Source organism: Thermobia domestica, chromosome 11 (assembly GCF_964235325.1).
Source record: "Thermobia domestica chromosome 11, izTheDome1.hap1.1, whole genome shotgun sequence".
NCBI classification, from domain to species: Eukaryota; Metazoa; Arthropoda; class Insecta; order Zygentoma; family Lepismatidae; genus Thermobia; species Thermobia domestica.
This window is the reverse complement of record NC_137464.1, coordinates 242,258,322-242,280,310: the sequence shown is the minus strand read 5'-3', so window position 1 is coordinate 242,280,310 and position 21,989 is coordinate 242,258,322. Positions and strand designations below refer to the sequence as shown.

Below are 21,989 nucleotides of genomic sequence, written 5' to 3'. Positions count from 1 at the left end.
GCTACACTTTAACAATCAGTTACTAGTATTGTACTCATTTATGATTTCATAGCAATTAAGTATCCCATGTTAAAATTTTCTCACCAGGCACCAACTCATGTCGGAATATCCTTGCATCTGCTTCTACACTATGAAATAAACAAGACAATTTCTAATAATCTTATTTATATGCCAAATGTTCGAAACTTACTTGCAGAGGAGTACGAAGTATTGACTTTTAGAATAATAGATAAAGATCTATCTTTGATGTTTTCTTAAAATTATATTGTTATATTCTTGTTGTAGCTTTTAATGTTTCAGTGACGTACTTAAAGCACAGGTAAACGTGGATATTTAATAAGATGTGGATTACTATCGGGACACCAATCTTAATATACATACCACCATTTTGCATCTTCGTTCCAACAAAGTTACCGCAACATTTAATATATTTTCCACACAAAATCTGCTACATACAATTCTACATATCCATAATATAATATCCTGAAGATAATATCATCGGTACGACAAGTACCATGAATCTGAATAGGAGGTATGAGTTGTGCTTGAAAAATATACAACTCACTGAAAATTCATGACAGTCTTTTCCTTGTTTAAAATGACTTAGAGAAAACAGGTCTAACGTTCTGTTGCTCTTACATGTTAAAAAAGAGTTTAGGAACTATACATCCATCTTTTTACACATGACCTTGAGGTTATAAATTCTTTCAACAGTAAGTAATATCACAGGAAATCTCTTATTCTTCTCACTTTTGGGTAAGCAATTGTTTAACATCGAAACTGATGTGGTCACCAGCGCAACATGCCCTAATCAAGTCTGATCGAAACACGTCGAATATATATTTCTTACTTTCATTTTTTATATACAATTTTACAATATACACACAAAAAGGAAAAAAAAAATTCAAAATATATCGTACTACTAAAAGCTTACTTCCAATGTAAGTTTACGTTATATATACACACTGTAATTTACTGTATTTACTGTTATATACTGTATTTTTTAATTTTTTTAAATAGCAGCTTAAAATCTATTATAAACTATACAAACCAAACATATAATATTTTGTATCTTTTTGCTACCTAAAACATAACATTAATATATTTCCACACAAATTCTTCTTAAATAAAGTTGTACATATCGATAACATATAATAATATCTGTTACTGGAGATAATACTATCAACACTACATTAAAATCACAAATCAGAGTAATACATTTGAGTTCCGCTTGAAAAATAAACAATTCATTGAAAACTCAAGAATCAGTCTTCTTCATTGTTTAAAATGACTTACAGAAGACAGGTTTAACTTTACACATCCTTTCAAATAGTAGGAAGAGGCGAAAACTCACCCAAAAATTGAAGTTACCTGGATACACTAAAAAACTATTTATATATAACATCTATATTTATACAGGTTATACATATTTATAAAATATATGTATATTTACACAAACTACAACAAGAGAAAGAGACGGTTTTAGTAAGTATTTTTTACAACTATGACTAAATGCTCTTAGGAAATAAAATTTACTTAAATTCATAGCTGGACTTTTACTAAAATTGGTTTTGCCTCTAACGTTATTGAGATTTATCGCACTTTGTTCTTATTTAGGAAAATGTTTCTTTTCACCACTGCGCAGCGTTTCCAGGTAGAATCAAGATGAGTCACTGACCACTCTCCACCTTCGTTTCCTGCCTTAAAGAACTTTTTAATCGAATAACTCTTTAATTTACACTCAAGACTAGAAGTAAAATTTTGACATACCTGTATGATTTTCCTTGATTAGCTGCTGAGAAAGAATAATAAAAAATCAAACTTCTGACCAAGGTATTGTTAGACATCATAAGAGAAAAGTAGAACTAAAAGAGGCTAAATAAAAATTAGGTTAAAAATATTTTCCCTCTTGTTTTCCGTACACTTACACTTGTGCACGAAACCAAAAGCAAAAAAACTACTTCATAAACATATGAAGAATGCACGGTGAATTTAAGCATTTCATTTTTTTTTTCAATTTTTTATATCAGTTAGACAATTCATGTAAGAAGTTTCGTTTATTTTGTACATAAGTCATCTTTCTAAATTCTAACTTTCAATTTATCCCTTTAATTCTCGTCCCCCCCCCCCCCCCCATCTAACGAACTGGTAGGTGAAAATTAAATTGCATATTTTACAACCCAGTCACGAAATGTCATACATTCAAGTAAAAGTTTTACTTTCTTCTGCACCCAAAATTGATGACGTTATATCTTAACAATATTACAATAAAACCAGTTTAAAATCTTTTGTCGTGGCGAATCGTATCGAGGAATTTCAAGCTTAAAATATATAAAACGATAATCGTGATTGTTGTGCTGTGTGGTGGTGAAACATGGTCGCTTACTCTGAGGGAAGAACATAGACTGAAAGTATTTGAGAACAAGATCATGAGTCGAATATTCGGACTCAAGAGGAGCGGGAATAAGAAATGGCTGAAACTTCATAACGAGAAACTGCATGTTTCATATCGTTGACCAAATATTGTTAGGATCATCAAATCTAGGAGGCTCATATGGGCAGGTCGTGTAGCTAGAATGGTAAAAAAACAGGAACGCTTTCAAAGTTTTAACTGGAAATCTATTCGGAAAACAATCAGTAGGAAGACCTAGGCGAAGATGGGAGGATGATATTAAGATGGATCTCGCAGAAATAGGAATACAAAGCAGAAAATGGATCCAGTTGGCTAAGGATAGAAGTCAATGAAGAGGTTTTGTGAACGTGGCATTGAACCTCTGGGTTCCATAGGCATAGAATTAGTTAGTTATTACACTGAAACATTGTATATTAAATGCAAACGTTTATGTCTGCTGCTGCAATTGTCTTAAAACATTAAAAAAATTGCTCAGAATGTGAAAATTACTGCTCAAGAAATGAAGCAGCTATCCAGATGTCTTTTCCGATTTGGTAATAATAATAAAAAAACTCAACGAAAGGTTTACAACAGGGTTTAATAAAATTTGTTATAACATTTCTTGTGCATTTTCATTTTCCACATTTGATTGATTGAAATTGAGTTAAAAGTAATTAGGAGTATGGAAACACAATAAAATCAAAGTAATAATAATAATAATAATAATAATAATAATAAATTTGTCTTGTATCTTTTACCTAATGCTTCATATTCGAACACAAAGATCCAATGCTGACCATTGGGATACACAATATGAACAAACTATCTTACTACTATATTCATTCAACAGGAAACTACGAAATTCAGTAAATGACTTTAAATTTTTCAAGGGAGGATTCATTGGTAAGTAGGCAATTTTTTGTTAATTTTGACTATTCATTTTATTTATTTATTTATTTATTTTGTTAGTTTAACGTCCTACGCTTAGGTTTTGAGGCAAGGGAGATAGTGGTGATGAGATGGGTAATGATGGACCGAAGAAAATGGAAAGAAAAGGGAAAACACCAAAAAAACACGCCACAAAGTTTACTTGCCGCATGCTGTTTTGAACCAGGGACCCCACACAATAACATTTATAAATGCTGTTATATTAACTAGTAACTGCCTTGAAGACATCTGGCAGAAATTTCAATGTTCACACACATGACGTTATAAACATGCACTTAAATTTCTAGCCTATAACAAAAGCTGTGAAAATATTTATTAATTTATTTAGTAGGATTTTGGTGACATTTCTTTTTTTCCTTTTCTATACTTCTTGTTGCCTTCAAGTTTTTCATTAAAATTAAAAAAAAAAAAAAAAAAAAAGTGATCGAGAGCGTAGTGACAACGCTTAAAGAGTCCATTTATCAATTTATTATTGCCGAAACGAAGAACGCACAGAGTACTTCCCTTCCCACATAGCGTTTGCTGAGATGAAGAAATTACATGAAAAAATTTCCATAGAAATCTACATTGTGATAAAATAAGGTTTCATTGCGCAACTATCGAAACTATCGAGTTAAACTATCGAAAAAAGATGCAGAGAGGAAGTAGTACGGCAATTTAACAAAATTTACATAATTACAGAAAATACTAAGAAAAAGAAGAAAGACATATTTCACAACGAATGTTAATTCTAACAATAATTTGTTTCAAAAAATATCAAAAGGAGGAATAACTACTAAATTCACGTAAGAATTTATAAGAAAAGAAATTAACAATCTGGACTAAAAGCATGCCAAAATGCACTTGCGAATGTTCTTAAAAAATCTAAATTTAGGGAAAAGTTTATTAGGCTTTCAAAACAGTTTATTTTCCATAAACTTAGGTATAAATTCATTACCATAAGATTTTATTATTATTATTATTATTATTATTATTATTATTATTTAAAAAAAAACTTAACAGAGGTTAAAATAATCTTATTGATTTTCTACAAGAATTGCACTGTTAGTAGGAAAAAGAGATTTTGGACGGCATTTAGAATCTTCCCCAAATCGATCGACAGCTTCGGAACTGGTACTATAACTTGTGAGCCACTGTAATCCAACTCGTTTATGTATATACTCACCACCCCTGACGCGCCTACTTCCTACGGACGCACCCCTCGGGCCCCCTTGCTACGCTTCTGCCCTGGCTCTGTTAGCATTCCTGCTTTTTAGTAGCCACCTAGCACAAGTTGGTTCGTGTTTTATGCACTGTAGTTTTTATGCAATACGTCCTATATTTATACTAATCACAATTACAAATAACAAACCGTAATCACTACTAAGTGAGTCCGAGTCACTAACAAGTGATTTGGAGCGAGATTTTTATCCCCTTGATGAAGACGAACAAATGAAACTATTTAAATATGTAGTAAAATATCCTTAGATACAAAAAGGGAAAAACAAATGTTAATTTGGCCACCTTAAATAAATGAAGAATTCAAAAATAATTATTAACGTGAAGAATGTGTGACAGAAGGAAGGGAAAAAAATCAGTTTTGTATAAGAAACACTTTTCTATTGATCAGAAACGTGAACATTACGAACAAAAGAAAGGCGAAAATTAAAGACATTTAAAGGAATAAACCAACATTATGAAAAGTATTAACACTAGCAGTGAAGTATTACACGACGTAAATGATAATCGAGTCATTTTGACTTTCGTAATAAAATGAAAAAAAAAAAAAAAAAAAAACTGTTTATCTAATTCGCCATTTTAGACTGAATAATCATATCAAAGCAAAAAATAGAAAGGTGGCCCGAACCTGGAAAACTTACAACAGAGCATCTGCGTATCTCAATTTATGCAACTAGTAAAAAAGAGGTAGAGAATTTGAACTTTCCGTACGATCTAACCACTATCGCTTGATGAGAGAAAAAATAGTTTAAAACTCATTAAATCGAAGGGATACACCTTACTATATTATCTTTAAAAAAATTAACTTAAAAATTTTCTCCAAATTTGAAAAAATGTATGTACAAATAGATTAGATTGAAAAAAAGTATGTACAATTTTTTTTTCGTTGTTTGAATAGCTATATTTGATATAACTGACATTAATGAAATTTCTCGTGCACATTTTTTTAAAAAAAACTAAATTAAATTTCTTCAAGATATGCTGATTCTTCAAAAAAACAAAACTTCTTCCATGACTATATTTAATCTACTTCGTTGTGGATTCTCAATGTAGGGGCTAATCTAGACGCTCGCAGTACCAAAGCAGATGGGGCATAGATTTGACTCAAATTCTTCCCTACAGAGATTGAACAATCGATTTTATCCGCTTATACCACCTGCAAAACATTGAAGTTTCAATCTTATACGTTCAATGGTACATTAAGCGTACATTATGAGATTCGTGAGGGAGGAAAGTTGAAATTCTACTTCGTATTTGTATCGTATTTTCACTTTTTTACGAACGAATTAACAGAAACATAAGACTAGAAGAACAGGGTGATGATTTCAAGCATCTGAGATTTCTGTTAACTTCAAAATACTGAGTATCACGAAGAAAGAAAGAAAAAAGAGCAAATTAACAAATAAAAACAAATTATTTTGGAAACAGCAGCATAAATTCGCTTTTTTAATATAAATTTTATCAATTATTTCATCCCTAACGTTTCGAAATGTTGCTTCGTCAGTAAAATAGATTTAAAAATCTGAACTAAATTACGAAGTCTTAAAAAGTATTTATTGTAGGTATGGTCTACAATTAAAATTCCTGAAAAATGCCCAGGTATATTTAAATAACATTTGAGCAAACTCACTTTTAAGATAAATTTACGAAATCCATTTTCGTAAAGCTCTTTCCAAGAAGTTCATGTACCTTTCGATACAATAAAAGGTAACAATATATTTACTGACAACTGTACACGTATAAATACACAAATAATACCTCGAACTGGCCAAAAATAAATACAATTAAGCAATTAAAAATAAAATAAAATTTTCCTTTTATTTAAATAAAAAAAAATAAGGAAAATTTAAGAAAATAGCGGAAAAATACGAAATTTGACCTTAAAGGAATTTTACAAAGCGACGTTCCTTTTCTCATCCTATAAATTTACGGTTTTACTATATAGGTACATCATATACCACGTAAAACTTTTGAATACCAGTTCGTAACTCTGGTATTCAAAACAACATGCACAAGCTCCTAACAACATGAACGTCACTCAAAATTGACTCAAACAAATATTACAAGTGTACTTACGAATATATATCTCCCCATGAATGAGGACATACAATTAACAAGACTATTTACAACACTTAAAAAATTGTTTCCAGAACGTAAAATAATGATATGTGAAAAGGAAAAAAAAGTTTTTATCTATTCTACACAGAACACAATATTTCAATTCTATTGTCTTTGGTTAATTTTTTTTTCAGAATAAAAACAAAACAATTATTGACTTTTCGTCTCTACAATACTACAACATAAGAGAGCAGACAACACAAGTCATATTCTATTACACAGCTTCCAACAACTTTTAAGAGCAGTTACTGAGAGGACATACAATGAATTTTAGAGGAGAAAATGCATCTCTTATTTTCCATTCTTGAATAAATATCAGAACTAGCACTTTTTCAAGACGTAATATGTTAAGATTTATTATTTTGTATTATATGCACTCATGTATAAACAAAAGCTAATGTACAGTCAGCGACAAAAGTTCTTCCTGTTTGATGAAATTAAGTTTCGTAAATACTAGGGATGCGCAAAACCGGTTTTTATAAAAACCGAAACCCGAAAAACCGACATTTCGGTTTTCTCCAAAACCGGTTCGGGTTTTCACCGAAACTGGTTTCAGTGAAAACTTTTCGAAAACACACAAAACTATTTCTGTGGAAATGGATTTGGTTTCCGGAGAACAACGAAACACCATTCTGGTCAGAAATAGAACAAATTTTGGAAAAAAACCGGAATCGGTATTGAAGAAAACCGAAACCGAATCAGGTGAAAAACCGAACCGGTTTTGGACAAAACCGATAACCGGTTTCGGAGAAAACCGAACCAATTTTGAAATAAACCAAACAGGTTTTTAAGAAAACCGAAACTGTTTTTTTGAAAATTTGCAAAAAACCCGGTTTCGGTTTTCTAAAACCGAAAAACCGGTTTTTGTGCCCACCACTAGTAAATACCTTCAGAATGGAAGGACAATTTAAGTACAGTTTTCAGTAAATTAAAAAAATATGATTTTCTGTATATTACCACCACCGTTATTCCCAAAATAGATTTTACCAAACGGAAAGAACGTTTTGTCACTGACTGTACGTATCTACTTTACGTAGAAAATAAAGATCCTAGTAGTGACCTTCCTTTTGCGTCGTTCTTTCCCCTACTCTGAATTCTTATATATTAACTAGCACTGTAACAATACCACACTAAATTGTTAAAGCATTATATACTGGTTCTTGCTTACACATATCCCTCTCCTCCCCTTCCCTCGCCCTACACACAAATGTGAAATTTAAAGATGTATTCTTATTTAGTAAACGAATATCGAGAAATCGAATTCCTATCACACTATTTGAATCAAGGTTGGTAAACCTACTGTTGATATATTTCTTCATTTTGAAAACTGTGAAAATGAAATACATATTTAAAAACACAATATATATATATATATATATATATATATTTATTTGAAAATATCTGGGAAGCATTTTAGCGAAAGACGTCTACTGCACCAAGAATAGCTATAACCAAAGAAGCATTCAACAAGAAAAGATCTTACCTTGCAGGCTCAATACTGACTAAGGAAGTAGTTGGTCAAGTTCTCTATATGGAGTATTGGACTGTATAGTTCAGAGACTCGGACATTACGGAAGTAGAAAAGAAATATTTAGTAAGCTTCGAAATATGATGCTGATGGAAAATGGAGAAGACTAAATGAACAAGAGAGAGCAACAAACAAACATATTTGAAAACGGATAGGAGAGAAGAGGACACTTCTAGCCATCATCCTTCGTAGGAAGGCCAACTGGATTAGACACACCTTAAGAAGAAATTGTTTTCATACCGCCATACAAGAAAAGATGGAAGGAAAGCGAGGAATAGGAAGAAGAATACAACTGATCGATAATTTGAAAAAATAGAAGAAAATACTGGGAGTTGAGAAAGTTGAAGATCGTGAAGCGTGGAAGAAACATATACAGGCCCAAACCTAAAATTTAAAAACACCTCACTAGTCCCAGGACCAGCTAAAAGGCAGAATACTTAATAATAATAATAATGTATTTAAAAATACAAAACTTATATTTACATGAAACGTTTGCGTTCAATGAGTATATTATTGATAGTGGAATTTTGTATGTATATCAATCTCTAGTCTATTATTAAATCATTAGATTCCTCGTGAATAAGATGATCTGCGGATGCATTGCTCCACTAAATTACGATTGTTTTTTTCTTTTTTTTTTTTTTTTTTTGTGTGTGTGTGTTTTTCATGCCTTGAATGATTAGTTAAGTCACTTTCCAGTATCAAAACACGTTTGTTAAACACTATAATTGGAAATTTAAAATTTGACATTATGAAAATTTGAGAATATAATACTCCAACCTTCTGAAGAAAAAATAATGATGTTTACGTTTACTCTTCTGATGATTTGTTTCTCTCTCTCTTGTTTTTTAATGCATTGCTATAACCTCCGCAAGAATTAAGTACGATTGGAAGTTTAGAACTCATCTGCCTATTGTTAATTAGTTGCTAATCGTAAAGGAATATTATACGCAAAGCAAGGTACGTACGAGGATAAGTCAAAAATTATCGCAATTTTGACATATCTCTTCTTACATCGTTCTACTGACCTCAGTCCTCGTGTACTTTATTGTTATGCTGTAGTGGTCACGCTATGAAAGTTTGATCCTAATTCCTCCATTGATCTTTCTTTTGTTGCAAATAGATCATGGCCGCTCCATTAGAAGTTTGCACCAAAGAGGAACAACGAGCAGTGATCCGGTTTTTGTGGTCAGAAGGTGTAAACGAACAGTCTCTACGAATAGACTGAAAAATTCAAAAATGGTCGCACAAATGTTCTGCACGAGAAAGGAGCCAGACGACCATCTACGGCCACAAATGACAACATTGAGTGTGCACGTGATATGGTTCTGTTAGACAGACCAGTGACTAGATAGAGTGGCACATCGTCTGGAAATTAGTCATGGTTCCTAATACACCTTCCGACCACATAAACCGGATCACTGCTCGTTGGTTACTCTTTGGTGCAAACTTTTAATGAAGCGGCCACGATCTATCTGCAACAAAAGGAAGATAAATGGAGGAATTAGGATCAGACTTTCAAGACAATAAAATAAACGAGGACAGAATATGAACAATGTAAGAACTATATCAAACTTGAGGATAATTTTTGACTTACCTTCGTTCATTATTTTACTTCTATTGCTACTCTGAAGAATTCTTCGGCCCCCTTTTCAATGTATCTTCTTTCACTACGCTACCAAACTAATAATCATGTTTTAGTTGGTAACGCAGTGAAAGATACACTGACAAAAAGGTCAGTGATGATTTGAAACCCTTTGTTTTCATATTTATTTTCCAAGAATGCAGGGTAAGAAATGTCTTTCCTCCTCTAAAACTATGAAAGCATTTTGGCAAAGCATATACATGTTATTGAAACAACACCAGTCTGCAAATTGTAATTTTAACACCCAAACTGTGTTCAAAGCACAGTATAAAATGCTTTTCTTGTTTAGAAAATTAACAAATACTTTATACTCTGTAAAAAGTATAACAAATAACACAAGTAAGTGATTTATTTACACTTTTTCCTAAAACAGGTACTTACAGCGATTGTAATGATAACTCCATTATGAAATTACACACAATACTATTAAAATTTTACTAAATAATATTATGAACACAAGACATTTCTCGCTTAGTATCTAAGTTGTAACTTGTATTTCGCTGTTCATGAGGTATAAAATTAATACATCACAAAAGTGGAATCAACAAGGTGATGAACCAAAGTTAGTGCAACAGCTTCCTCATGATATTAAGAATTTTAACAATAGCGTTCACTGATGTCTATCGTTATGTACTCTATGTACACATACCTAGTAACAAACAATATTTTTAATCTCAAAAATGAAGTAATAAAGGAAAAAAGTATTATTACCTCTGGGATAATTCTGTGTGTTCTTCAAAATGTATATACGTATCTGAGCTGCATGTAAGCTGATCTTCCTCAGGAATTGTACTGAACATTAATTCCACATAATTTCGAATTCCCTTTCTTTTGTTTTTTAGAGCCACACTACTGCTTTCCATCGCGGCAGATACTACTTTCACTATATTATCTTCTTTCACCACTTTCAACTCCGTACTGGAAGATTCTAATGCTTCAATTTCACGTTCATACGAGCTTTGGAATGTTTTCACAAACAAGCGTTCTGGAAAGTCTCCATCTGTACTTATAACTGGAGGCATGCCTATTATAATAATATGATGGTCTCTTGCCCACGTTATGTTATAGAAATGTTTCTGATAAGATTTACCGTCGACAATAAGTATAGCAGGACTTGTGGCAGTTGGTTTCACGTATTTTTCAACCATTTGAAGCCAGCTCAAATACCCGCTAGCAGTCATCTTTCCTGTGCTATTAGCAGTGCCATGAACTTTGTCCTGTAACTGCTCAGCTAAGTCGCTACAAACTGGGCATACGTAGAACGGTGGCAAAAATTCTCCTCTGCAAGTTATACAAATCGAAAGCGTAACATCATACATTGTAAGCAAATCGGAATCAGAGAGTGTCAAATCGATCTCACTAGCACTCAATACTTTATTTGGCGAAATTTTGTGCTCTTGTGTCAACGCGTTCAATTTCTGGAAGAACGTGTTGAAACAAAAGGATGGCTTACTAAACACTTTCTTCTTTAGTTGTGGATTTCGACGTAAGAAATTTCGAGCGAAGTTATTTTTTGAACGAATACTTACTTTTTGCTTTGGTCGAAAGTTCGCTTCTATATTTACAACTTCGGCAATTTTAATCAACTCTTCTTCGAATTCTTTTTCAGTCAAGGAAATCATATGTTCGTTAGTGAATTTGATGTACTCAACAATATTTGCCTCCATATCCTCAGAAAAAATTCTGAACTTAGAATTCGGTGATGAATGTTCACTGAAAAAGGAAAAAGATATTAAATATATTATATAGCAACCAGTTAAAGGGCATACGTCTTTTCAAACACGTTCTTTAGTAAATAAATTCGAAATGATTTGGCCAATCAAAATACAAATGTTATCGTTACACAATACAACAATATCATAAACTAGGGTTATTGGAAAGTTTTTTTTTTTTTTTAAATTTTTATACTACTTTTTGTTATTTATTGCAATTAATTTTTCTTCTTCCTGTGATGTTTCTAGAGCTTAGTCCATGTTACCTGTAGTTATAACAAACTTTTACTGAGTCTGAGGCATCCCAGGAGCCAAAATGTGCTGTTTCTAAGTAGTCCCGCTTTTGGGGCTACTTGGAAAATATATGTCTTTTCATAGTAATAAGAGCTGTGTGAAAGATGGGACTATTTGGAAGGAACCACTTGCAAGATCACACTTTCCTCAGAAGACTGGTATGCAACATGCCTATGTTTCTTTCATAGTAATGTGTTCCTAGGCTATTTTAAGTAAAAATGAAACTCTTTTTGCACAACCTTTTAGTTAAACACAATAAATTGTTAAACCAACCTAAACTAACTACTGTGGTAAGCTTGTCTTCCTGAAAGCCTACAGAACCAGTAATAAAAAAAAAAAATTAAAAAATAAAAATAAAAAAAAATTGCAATGTGCTATTATAAACGGTAGGTTTTCAAACAATGCAAGGGAAAAGTTTGCAAATGAAAATACACGCATAAGCTTTTAAAACTTTTTTAAAAGACTGAAACATGCCCTACATTATTATTAACCAACTAACTAACTAACTCTATGGCCTATGGAACCCGGAGGTTCAGTGCCGCGTTCACAAAAGCTCTCCACTGACTTCTATCCTTAGCTAATTGCATCCAGTTCCTACTTTGTATTCCTATCTCTGCGAGATCCATCTTAATATTATCCTTCCATCTGCGCCTAGGCCTTCCTAATGGTCGTTTCCCTATGGGTCTTCCAGTCAAGACTTTGAAAGCGTTTCTACTTTCTTCCATTCTAGCTACATGACCTGCCCACCTAAGCCTTCTAGACTTGATGATCCTAACAATGTTGGGTAAACCGTATAAACTATGTAGTTCCTCGTTATGGAGTTTCCGCCATTCCCCATTCTCGTTCCTCTTGGGTCCGAATATTCTTCTCAGGATCCTGTTCTCAAATACTTTCAGTCTATGTTCTTCCCTCAGAGTAAGCGACCATGTTTCGCAACCATACAGAACAACAGGCATGATTATCGTTTTATATATTTTAAGCTTCAAATTCTTCGACAGGATTCGCGACGACAAAAGATTTTGAACCGAATAGTAACACGAATTCCCTGCTTTTAGTCGACATTTAATTTCTTCGTGAATATGATTTTCGTCTGTTAATATTGATCCTAAATATTTGAAGGTATCCACTTTATCAAAAGTATTATTTAATATTTTAACGCCTCCAAAATTTGCCGTATTACGGTCCCGACGCACTTCCAAGTATTTAGTTTTCTCTGCATTTACTTCCAAACCCCTACATTATTATTATTATTATTATTATTAAGTATTCTGCTTTTCGGCAGGTCCTGGGACTAAAGTTTTTTAAAATTATTTTTATTGCAGATTTAGGCCTGGAAATGTTTCTTCCATGTTTTTCGATCCTGAGCTTCTTTTAACTCCCAATATTTTCTTCTGTTTCTCAAATCATCGATCAGTTGTGTTCTTTATCTTCCTCTTCTTCGCTTTCCTTCCATCTTTCCTTCTATGGCGATATGAAGAAGACAATTTCTTCGCAAGATGTGTAAATCTAATTGGCCTTTCTACGAAGGATGCTGCCTCTTCTCTCCTATCCGTTTTAAAACATCTTCGTTTGTTGCTCTTTCTGTCCATTTTATCTTCTCCATTTTCCTCCTATACCACATTTCGAAGCTCTTTAAATATTTCTTCTCGAACTTCCGTAATGTCCAAGTCTCTGAACCATACAGTCCAATGCTCCAGATATAGCACTTGACCAACTTCTTCCTAAGTCCAATATTGAGCTTGCTAGTTGAGTGATCTTTTTCTGTTGAATGCTTCTTTCGCTATGGCAATTCTTGACCTGATCTCTTTGGTGCAGTAGGCGTCTCTTGTCAAAATACTTCTCAGATACTTGAAATTCTCGACCTCTTCAAGCTCCCTTTCTTTTACTCTGACCCGTAAGGGCGCGTTTCCTCGGCATTTTCTCATGACTTTCGACTTTTCGATGTTGATTTCCATTCCATATAGTTTTCCGATGTCAACTATTTTGTCAATCATCTCCTGTAGTTCTTCGGTTCTAGCTTTAATAACTATATCATCTGCATACCTGATCTTGTTAATGATCTGCCCTCCAATCTTGAAATCTCAATTCCCATTAATGCTTCCTTCATTAAACATTCACTGTAAATGTTGAATAACTGTGGCGACATACTACACCCTTGTCTGACTCCTCTTTCAATCTTCACACTATTGGTTTCTCCTTCGTTCAAGCGTAACTTCACTTGTTGTCCTATGTACAAGTTTCGAATGAGTCGTCGGTCTCTCCAGTTGACTGATTTCTTTAAGTATTTTCAGAAGTTTCGTCCAATTGACCCGGTCGAAAGCTTTTCGCCAGTCGATGAAACACAAACATAGTTCTTCCTTCACATCAAGAATTCATTCTGACATAATTCTCATCAACCCAAAAGCATCTCCGGTGCCTTTCCCTTTCCGGAATCCAAACTGATCTTCTTGTAACATCTCTTCTATCTTATTTCCAGTCGCCTGTTCAGTATGCGTGCAATAATCTTTCCAGTGTAGGAAATAGGGCTAATGGTTCTGTAGTCGCTGCACTTCTTTGCTTGAGTTTCCTTAGGCAATGCAATTAATGTAATATCAAAAAAATCCTTTGGCCATTCTCCACTCAAGTAGATATTTTGTTAATAAGTGAAGTCAGTACTTTCATTGCATTTTCTCCTAATCCCTTGAGCAAATCTACTCCAATGTCGTTGTTATGTCGTCGTCTCCAGTGGCCTTTCTCCTTTACATGTCTTTGATTGCTTGTATTACTTCACTTTCCAATCTACTGGGTCCATTTTCTTCATCACCCACCTCTTCCTCTGCTTCGATCGCAATATATTTGGGGCGATTCTTCTGATTATACAGATCTTTTATGTATTCCTCCCAAATTCTGAGGATTCCTTGATGGTCAGTGACCACATGACCTTGTTGATCTTCGATTACAAACGTTCGTATACTTTTGTTAGCTTTCGCCCCTAATTCTTGTGCTTTCTGGTACATCAGATCATATCTGCGGCGCCGTTGAAGTTCCATTATTTCTTTACATATCTGTTCCATGTACTTTTCTTTGGCTTTGTCCGTCTCTCTTCTCAATTCATTATTCAGCCTTCTGTATTCATTGATGTTCGTTTTTTTTCTTTCTTCAGCGTTCCTCCATCTTCTTAAGCATCGCTTCAGTTATCAATGTTTTTCTCGGTGCTTTTTCAATCCTGCCAATGTTATTATGGAGTGTATCTAGTAGAATCTGTTTAACTTTTCCCCAACTATATTCTACATTACCAACCATATCGCACATTGCACAGAATTTTTCTTCAATCTCTTCTTTCACATCGCTGTCAATATTTCTTAGTCGCTCTGAGTTCCATTTTCAATTTTTCCTCCCATTTTTCTTGATCGACTTTAACCAGGTTTGCACTTCCGCCACTAGGAGATTGTGGTCCGAATCAATGCCCGATCCTGGTAGTGTCTTCACGTCTTGTACACTATTCCTGAAACGTTGCTTCACAGGAATGTAAGCTATTTGGTAGCGTTTCTTATCTCCTGGACTTTTCCATGTGTACAGCTTGGTTTTTCTTTTCTTAAACCACATGTTCATCACCACCAGATCATATTGCCTGCAGAAATCGATAAGCATTTGATCCCGTTCGTTCATTCTACCTAGTCCAAATGGTCCAACTGTCTTATTCGCAGCTCCTTCTACTACGCTGTTGAAGTCTCCCATCACTATGGCGTTGACCTTACCTCTTCCTTCCTGATGCAAAATGTCACTAATCTCGACATACATTACTTCTACTTCATTGTACTCATGGTCGGTTGTTGGCATATACACTTGTATTATCACAATGTCCACTAGTTTTGCACTTCGTTTCACAAACATCAGTCGGTCACTGCAGCATTCCACTTTGGTTACACTTCTTGCTACTTCGTTCTTCATTGCTATCGCGACATCATTCTCGGCCTTAACGTTACCCGAATAGAATATTCTGTAATTTCCCGATACTGTCTCACTTTTTCCTGGTAATCTCACTTCACTCAAGCACACTATGTCCATTTTACATTTATCCATTTCCATTTTTAAATTCTCACGTTTACCCGCGCGTCGTAGAGTTCGTACGTTCCAGGTTTCTATGCTGAAATGAAAATTATTATTTTCTCCTTTGATGATTTTTCCCGGAGTAGTCCCCACCCGAAGATCCGAACGGGGAACTATTTTACCTCCGGAATTTTTACCTCAGGAAGAACCATCATATTTATTTCTCCTTCGTCCCTTCTGGGGAAAAGATTATGTGGTATTATTCTCATTTCCTTTCCACATCTCCATGCCGTTGACCACTTCCGGTTCATCCGCCTTTTACAGTTTCTCCTCCTAAGGACAAGACGGTGCCCTGACCTCTACCCGCTCATCCGTCCTTCGAGGAGGCCGTTGGCACTTGATAGAGGCTGACTCCTTACCCCGGGAGTCGGTCGGTCCCCAACTACATTAGCCGTCACAGACGTTGCCCGCTTTCTCCCGCGAGGAGGTGTAGGTTGGGATTTTCCCTTCGTTTAGGATGAGACCCGAAGACTTTCCTCAAATCTCTCCAGTACTTTTAGAGAGTATTCCCTACATAATTTTATGAAATGTATGTGTGTATCAGATCAGTAATTGTCTTACGTTGGTTTACAAAATTACCTGGTATTATTTTTACGAGTGTACATTTACGTTAACTCTTCGCAAAAATACCATATGGTACTATAATAATAATAATAATGTAGCACAGTACGATGAGGACAAAAATTCACATATTGAAATTCTTTACTGCAAAGTTATATGGAAAAACAACTTGTTCTCTGCGGTTGTAGGTAGGTTCAGGCAAAACTTCAATCGTGTCATCGTTGTCTATCCCCTGATCAGTATAATCATTTTTAGTAGAAAAAACGGAAGGAAATATAAAAAAATGGCCACAGATTGTCCCAGAAAGGAAGTGGAAATGTAAAACTAATACGTCACATTAGGAAATTTCTGAAAACAATGATAATTAGCACAACCAGGTAAAAATCACTTTTCATTAGGGAAACACAGGGAGAATTTACAGAAAATTCAAAAAAGACACAAAAAAATATCAATTACTGAGAGAATTTTTAGACCAGTCTATAAATAACACATAGCACTATGAATATCCATATTATTTTATGTAGGTGCCTACTTTTCATTGGTCTGGAAGAAGACGACCTATCTGTCACAGTTCTCTCATTATTATACCATATAACACAAAAATGTCAGCTTTCCAAGTAACCCCAGTTTACGGTAATTTATCTGTTATCTATATTATAAAATTGAAAGTGATTGGTTTGTGACTATTAATCTTTTGAACCACACGACTGATCTCGATCAAATTTTCAACATAAATGAGGTTCGAGCCTGGGAGTATTTTTATCATTTCACTTTGACAGTAAAACTTGGGGAAGGTAGAGGAGGGGCACTTGGTAACTCTTGAACCAAACGACCAATCTCGATCAAATTTTAAGAACAGATGAGGTTGGGGCCTGGGATATTTTCTATCATTTCACTTTGACGGAACAAAGTAGGGGAGATATTCAAAAATCAACATATATATAAAAATAAAAGTGACTATGTTTGTGAGTTAACAATTCTTGAACCACCCAATCGATCTCAATCAAATTTCCAACATAGATGAGGTTCGAATCTGGGTACTTTTTTATCATTTCACTTTTACGGTGCAACGTAGGGAAGGGATAAATATATAAGTGACTATCTTTGTGACTTCATTACGCTTTAAACCACCTATCCGCTCTTAATCAAATTTTCAGCACAGATGATGTTCAGATCTGGGTTGGTTTTTTATCATATCACTTTGACTTTAGAACTTAGGGAAGGAGGGGATATATATATATATATATATATATATATATATATATAACTTAATAACTCTTGAACCACCGGACCAATCTCCTTAAATTTTCAACCTAGATGAAGTTCGAACCTGAGATAGTTTTTGTCATATCACTCTGACGGAGTAACTTAAGGGAGAGGGAGGGTGGAGGCATTTTAAAATGATCAAAAGTGACCGATATTAGTGTCTAATCTAATCTAAAGTTTTTAAGGCCGCTGAGATGCAATCAGATCTGAAAACAGCAACAAACGAAATCATATTTGTCATACATTATTATGTCTTGAAAGATCGCAAACTATCGCAGCAGGAATAAGCGATGATGCACTGACCATGAGGAAGAATCTTATAAATTGATGCCGGCATGTAAACCACGAGTAATTTGCAATATACAGTTCTTGGATATAATTTGCCCACTCTTCAAATTTGTCTGCGTCGACAGCCCTGAGGATAATGCCTATAATAACACAGACTGCTTCTCGATGAGTTTCGTGAGTACCTGACTACCGTTTCGCGTTTCCGCATTCTGAAGAAAGAAAAAAATAAATCTAGCCGTGTTGGATTCATTTCATGTTCCGCTGCCGCCCGGCCTTGGATCATCAACAATGGGACAATACTCAGCTTCAATTATTTTTTTTTTTTTTTTTTTTTTTGGATGGCTTCCTTCCTTTTCTTCAAGGCTGACTGATCTTTCCGGACTTGCCATTTCTTTATGTCTAGTCTGTAGGCTACATGAAGCAGCCACTCTCTGTACCTAATCCGTGCATGCAATGTAGAAAGACTAAATCTGAAGGACTCGGGGACTTTCAGGCTTGCTGATGGAGGTCTTCTTGTAACTGTTCATATCTTCAGGTTTTGTGCCGCATACATAACAGGTTTGTGCAGACTTTGTATGCGTGATAGCGTTACAAACTTTCCCATCTGTCATCGTCAAATCGAGGTTGTGTTAGGCTTGAAACGCCATATCTTTAACGAACACCTTACTTGGTGTTGTTAAAGCTAATATTTGTTCTTGTACTCGCTGCACCTCTTCTTATGCTAGATCTTCGGTTTCTTTTTTGAATTGGAGCTGAACTGGACTGAAGAATCTTGGTGATGATGGGTGTGGATTGTCACATCACAACTCTTACACCTTTTTTCTCGAATAACAGCTATAATGGCACATATGAAATGAAGAAAATGTCTGAATCCTGAAACCCAACCTTGCTAGCTGACTGCTTGCATTAGGCCTGATCACTAGCCTCATCACAGCTCCAGTGCTGATGAATGTTAGACACATACGGTATTTACGTGGCATGTTCTCCAAGACTGGCTCTTGAACCTACAAAATCTTTTTCACAGTGTGATTTAGTAGACTCTGAAGTGATGCTTCTGACAAAGACTCACTCACTTGTATCTCCTCTGGACAGCACTTCTTTACGTCCCGTACGTGATTATAAGCGGGATAAATATTAGTTTCTTCGCTTCACTCCTAAGAAGCTAGTACTGATGTTTAGCTAGATTCGTTTCTACAAACAATGCCAGAACCTTATCTGAATCGTAAGACGTTGTACTGTGCCTTTCGGATTGTGTCTAGAACTTCCAACAAGAGTGATTTCACTCTCGGCTGAATTGTCTCAGTTTTTCTCTTCTTTGATCTTCCACTGCTTTCTGCGAAGTCCGCCTGTTAGCTTCCGACTTTCGCCGAAGTCGACGGCTATAGTTCGCTATTACTCAGATTAATATCAATATACAGCCAGTCTGCATATTTTCCCTCTACTTTACCCTACTCGTGATTCCATCTGTCGAGCTTCTGGAACATCTGATAGTAAAAGGCTATTACTGGTTTTTGGTCAGCACCACATAACGTCTCTCCGCCTGATATTTCATCTTCCACGAAGCGCAGAAGCTGCTGCTTTTTGGCTTATCTGTTCCCTTCTGCATTCTTTAGAAACTCAAATAGCTTTTTTTAAACTTATTTTATTTGGCATTGTGTTGAAAAAAGAACAAACCTACTATTAATATGGTGTATTTTTGTCACAAAATCCCACACACCATCCACAGTAAATGCACTTACAATTTACAATGTAAACGGGCAAAATTGGTTAACTGTTCCAGAAACATAAATAATTCAAGTACCAACTTAGCAAAAACCTTCGTCTTGTATCCGCTTTTCCCGGATTAAAAACCTACAAAACGAAAAAAAGAAAAAAAAAAATTCTTCGTGATTTCTAATTTACTTCTCCATAAGCATCTACAGAATTGATAAATTTGCATATACTGTCGTAACTAGATGTTTATCATTGAATTAGAATATACACAGATGGAATAAATGATAGTTACCTAGTCGTAAATATGACGCTAATATCCGTAAAAGTATTAACGGACCTTCTATAACACTGAAAATACCCATGAATACAGAACAACATTTACAAAGTTTCGTTTTGTCTTTCATTTCTGACGAATACAGTGAACATATGTCAGTAACTCTGATAGCTGTATACGGTTGAGACCTTCCTGGATCATATGCGTTAGGTGATTGATCCTTCCATGAACTTTTATTTTTGGGGTTTTGGCCAGGTTTAAGGGGTTCCTGGCCCATTGTGCATAGGTGTGAATTCAAGAGCACTGGCTTCAAGGGTGATTAGACCGTATAACTGTTCAGGGAACAGACTGAAGTAATGGTCAGCACGGTAAGTCGAAGACCCGGGTTCAATTCCCACTCCAGTCATGCACTATTTTTTCACTTTTTGCATAACAATTTCTTTTACACACACACACACTCTGATTATGGAACTTTCCTCAATATTCCTGCTGAACTCGACAGCCTTGCTTACAAAGTACGAATGAGATTTTTAGAGTGTGAGCAGTGTACCGAGATGCTTTCTTTTACATTATCCAAAAAAAGTTGTGTTTAAAACATGATATATCAGGGTGTCTATTTCAGACAAATAAAATTCCCTGACTTTCCCAGGTTTTCCAGGCCAAAACAGAAAATTTTCCAAACTATACTGTACTGGAGTTAAGTAACCGTTATTCTCTAATCACTTGTACTTTCATAATGTCTATTCTCTTAATTACGACAGCTGTTATAAAAATATGAACAACGCTTAAGTAATTACACATTTACTCCTGGCAAGAACAATATTGTTAAATACAATGTATTTTTGATGCCTTTCCATCTCCCCTTATAGCCACCTCTTTCCGTATATTTCAAATACAAAAAGTGTGAAAGACAAAACATACATAATAATACACCAAAATGCGTATAAATATTTTACACTTCATACCACGTACTTGTGAGATACTCAGTTACATAAACCGGACTATCCAAGTGATTTACTTCTACTTGATTTTTTTATTATTGCAGGACATGAAGTAGGGCTAATATATACACGACAATACACACAGATATATGGATACTAATAAGAATGTCTTTGCGAGATACAAATACTGACAAATATTGTGGATTTTAGTATTCTAGATTATAAAAATATTCCATATTTAGTATTTCTATGTAGAATACTAAATACAGAATATTTCTATAATCTAGAACACTAAAATCTACATGAGATTTCCAATTATGATCACGATACTGGATTTTCTTTTAAGATTTCTCATGTGCTCATCATCAACTTCGTTGATTTCTTTTGCTGCCTCCTCAAGAATTTTGTTCCTTCTTTTTTTCAGTTCTTCCAACTCTGCAGCTGCTCTGTTCCTTTCTTTCGCACGATTTTTCTCTGCCTCAGCTGTTATCTGCTTCCTTCTGAGAGCCTCTTTCCATTTGGCATTTGCATTTCTTGCTGCATGAATTAATTGTTTTGAGACTGGCATTGCCTGAACACCTCCGTGGAACATGACAGCGAAACTAAAGACTCTTCGCGTAGATTATTCACAAGAAACTACTTATTCAATGAGAAACTGTGTTCAACGGAAGCGTTTCCGTGTGGCAACACTGGAATTTTCTTAACGAACGATGAAAAATTGTTGCTGGTGTTAGTGTGCTCAAGAATGAGGAACTACAAATGATCTAAACGATCCTTACTCATGTCAAAGTTCTTCATTCTTGTGATAACTGAATCTTGAATACAAATTTCACTGTAGAGGTCGCTTTACTTCATCAGCAGCAGGGCCAGACAAATGACGATTCTCTACAAGCACTTCCAATGTTACTGTTACTTGTTCCTACGCAAGTCTCTTGTTTAACACTGAATCGGAAGAGAGGCATACAACACCACAAGTAAGTCTGTATTTTAATGGCAATTTAC

At 34.7% G+C, this 21,989-nt stretch overlaps 1 protein-coding gene across 1 annotated transcript in view; it reads right to left on the bottom strand.

Moving 5' to 3' along the window:
- Positions 1-6,462: 6,462 nt before the first annotated feature.
- The window catches only part of LOC145664857 (uncharacterized), a 49,679-nt gene continuing 34,152 nt past the window's right edge, over positions 6,463-21,989 (bottom strand). The window contains exon 6 of the mRNA XM_081731881.1: positions 6,463-11,562. Within this exon, the coding sequence (XP_081588007.1) occupies positions 10,557-11,562 (1,006 nt within the window). The 3' untranslated portion in view covers positions 6,463-10,556. The remainder of the gene's footprint in view (positions 11,563-21,989) is intronic.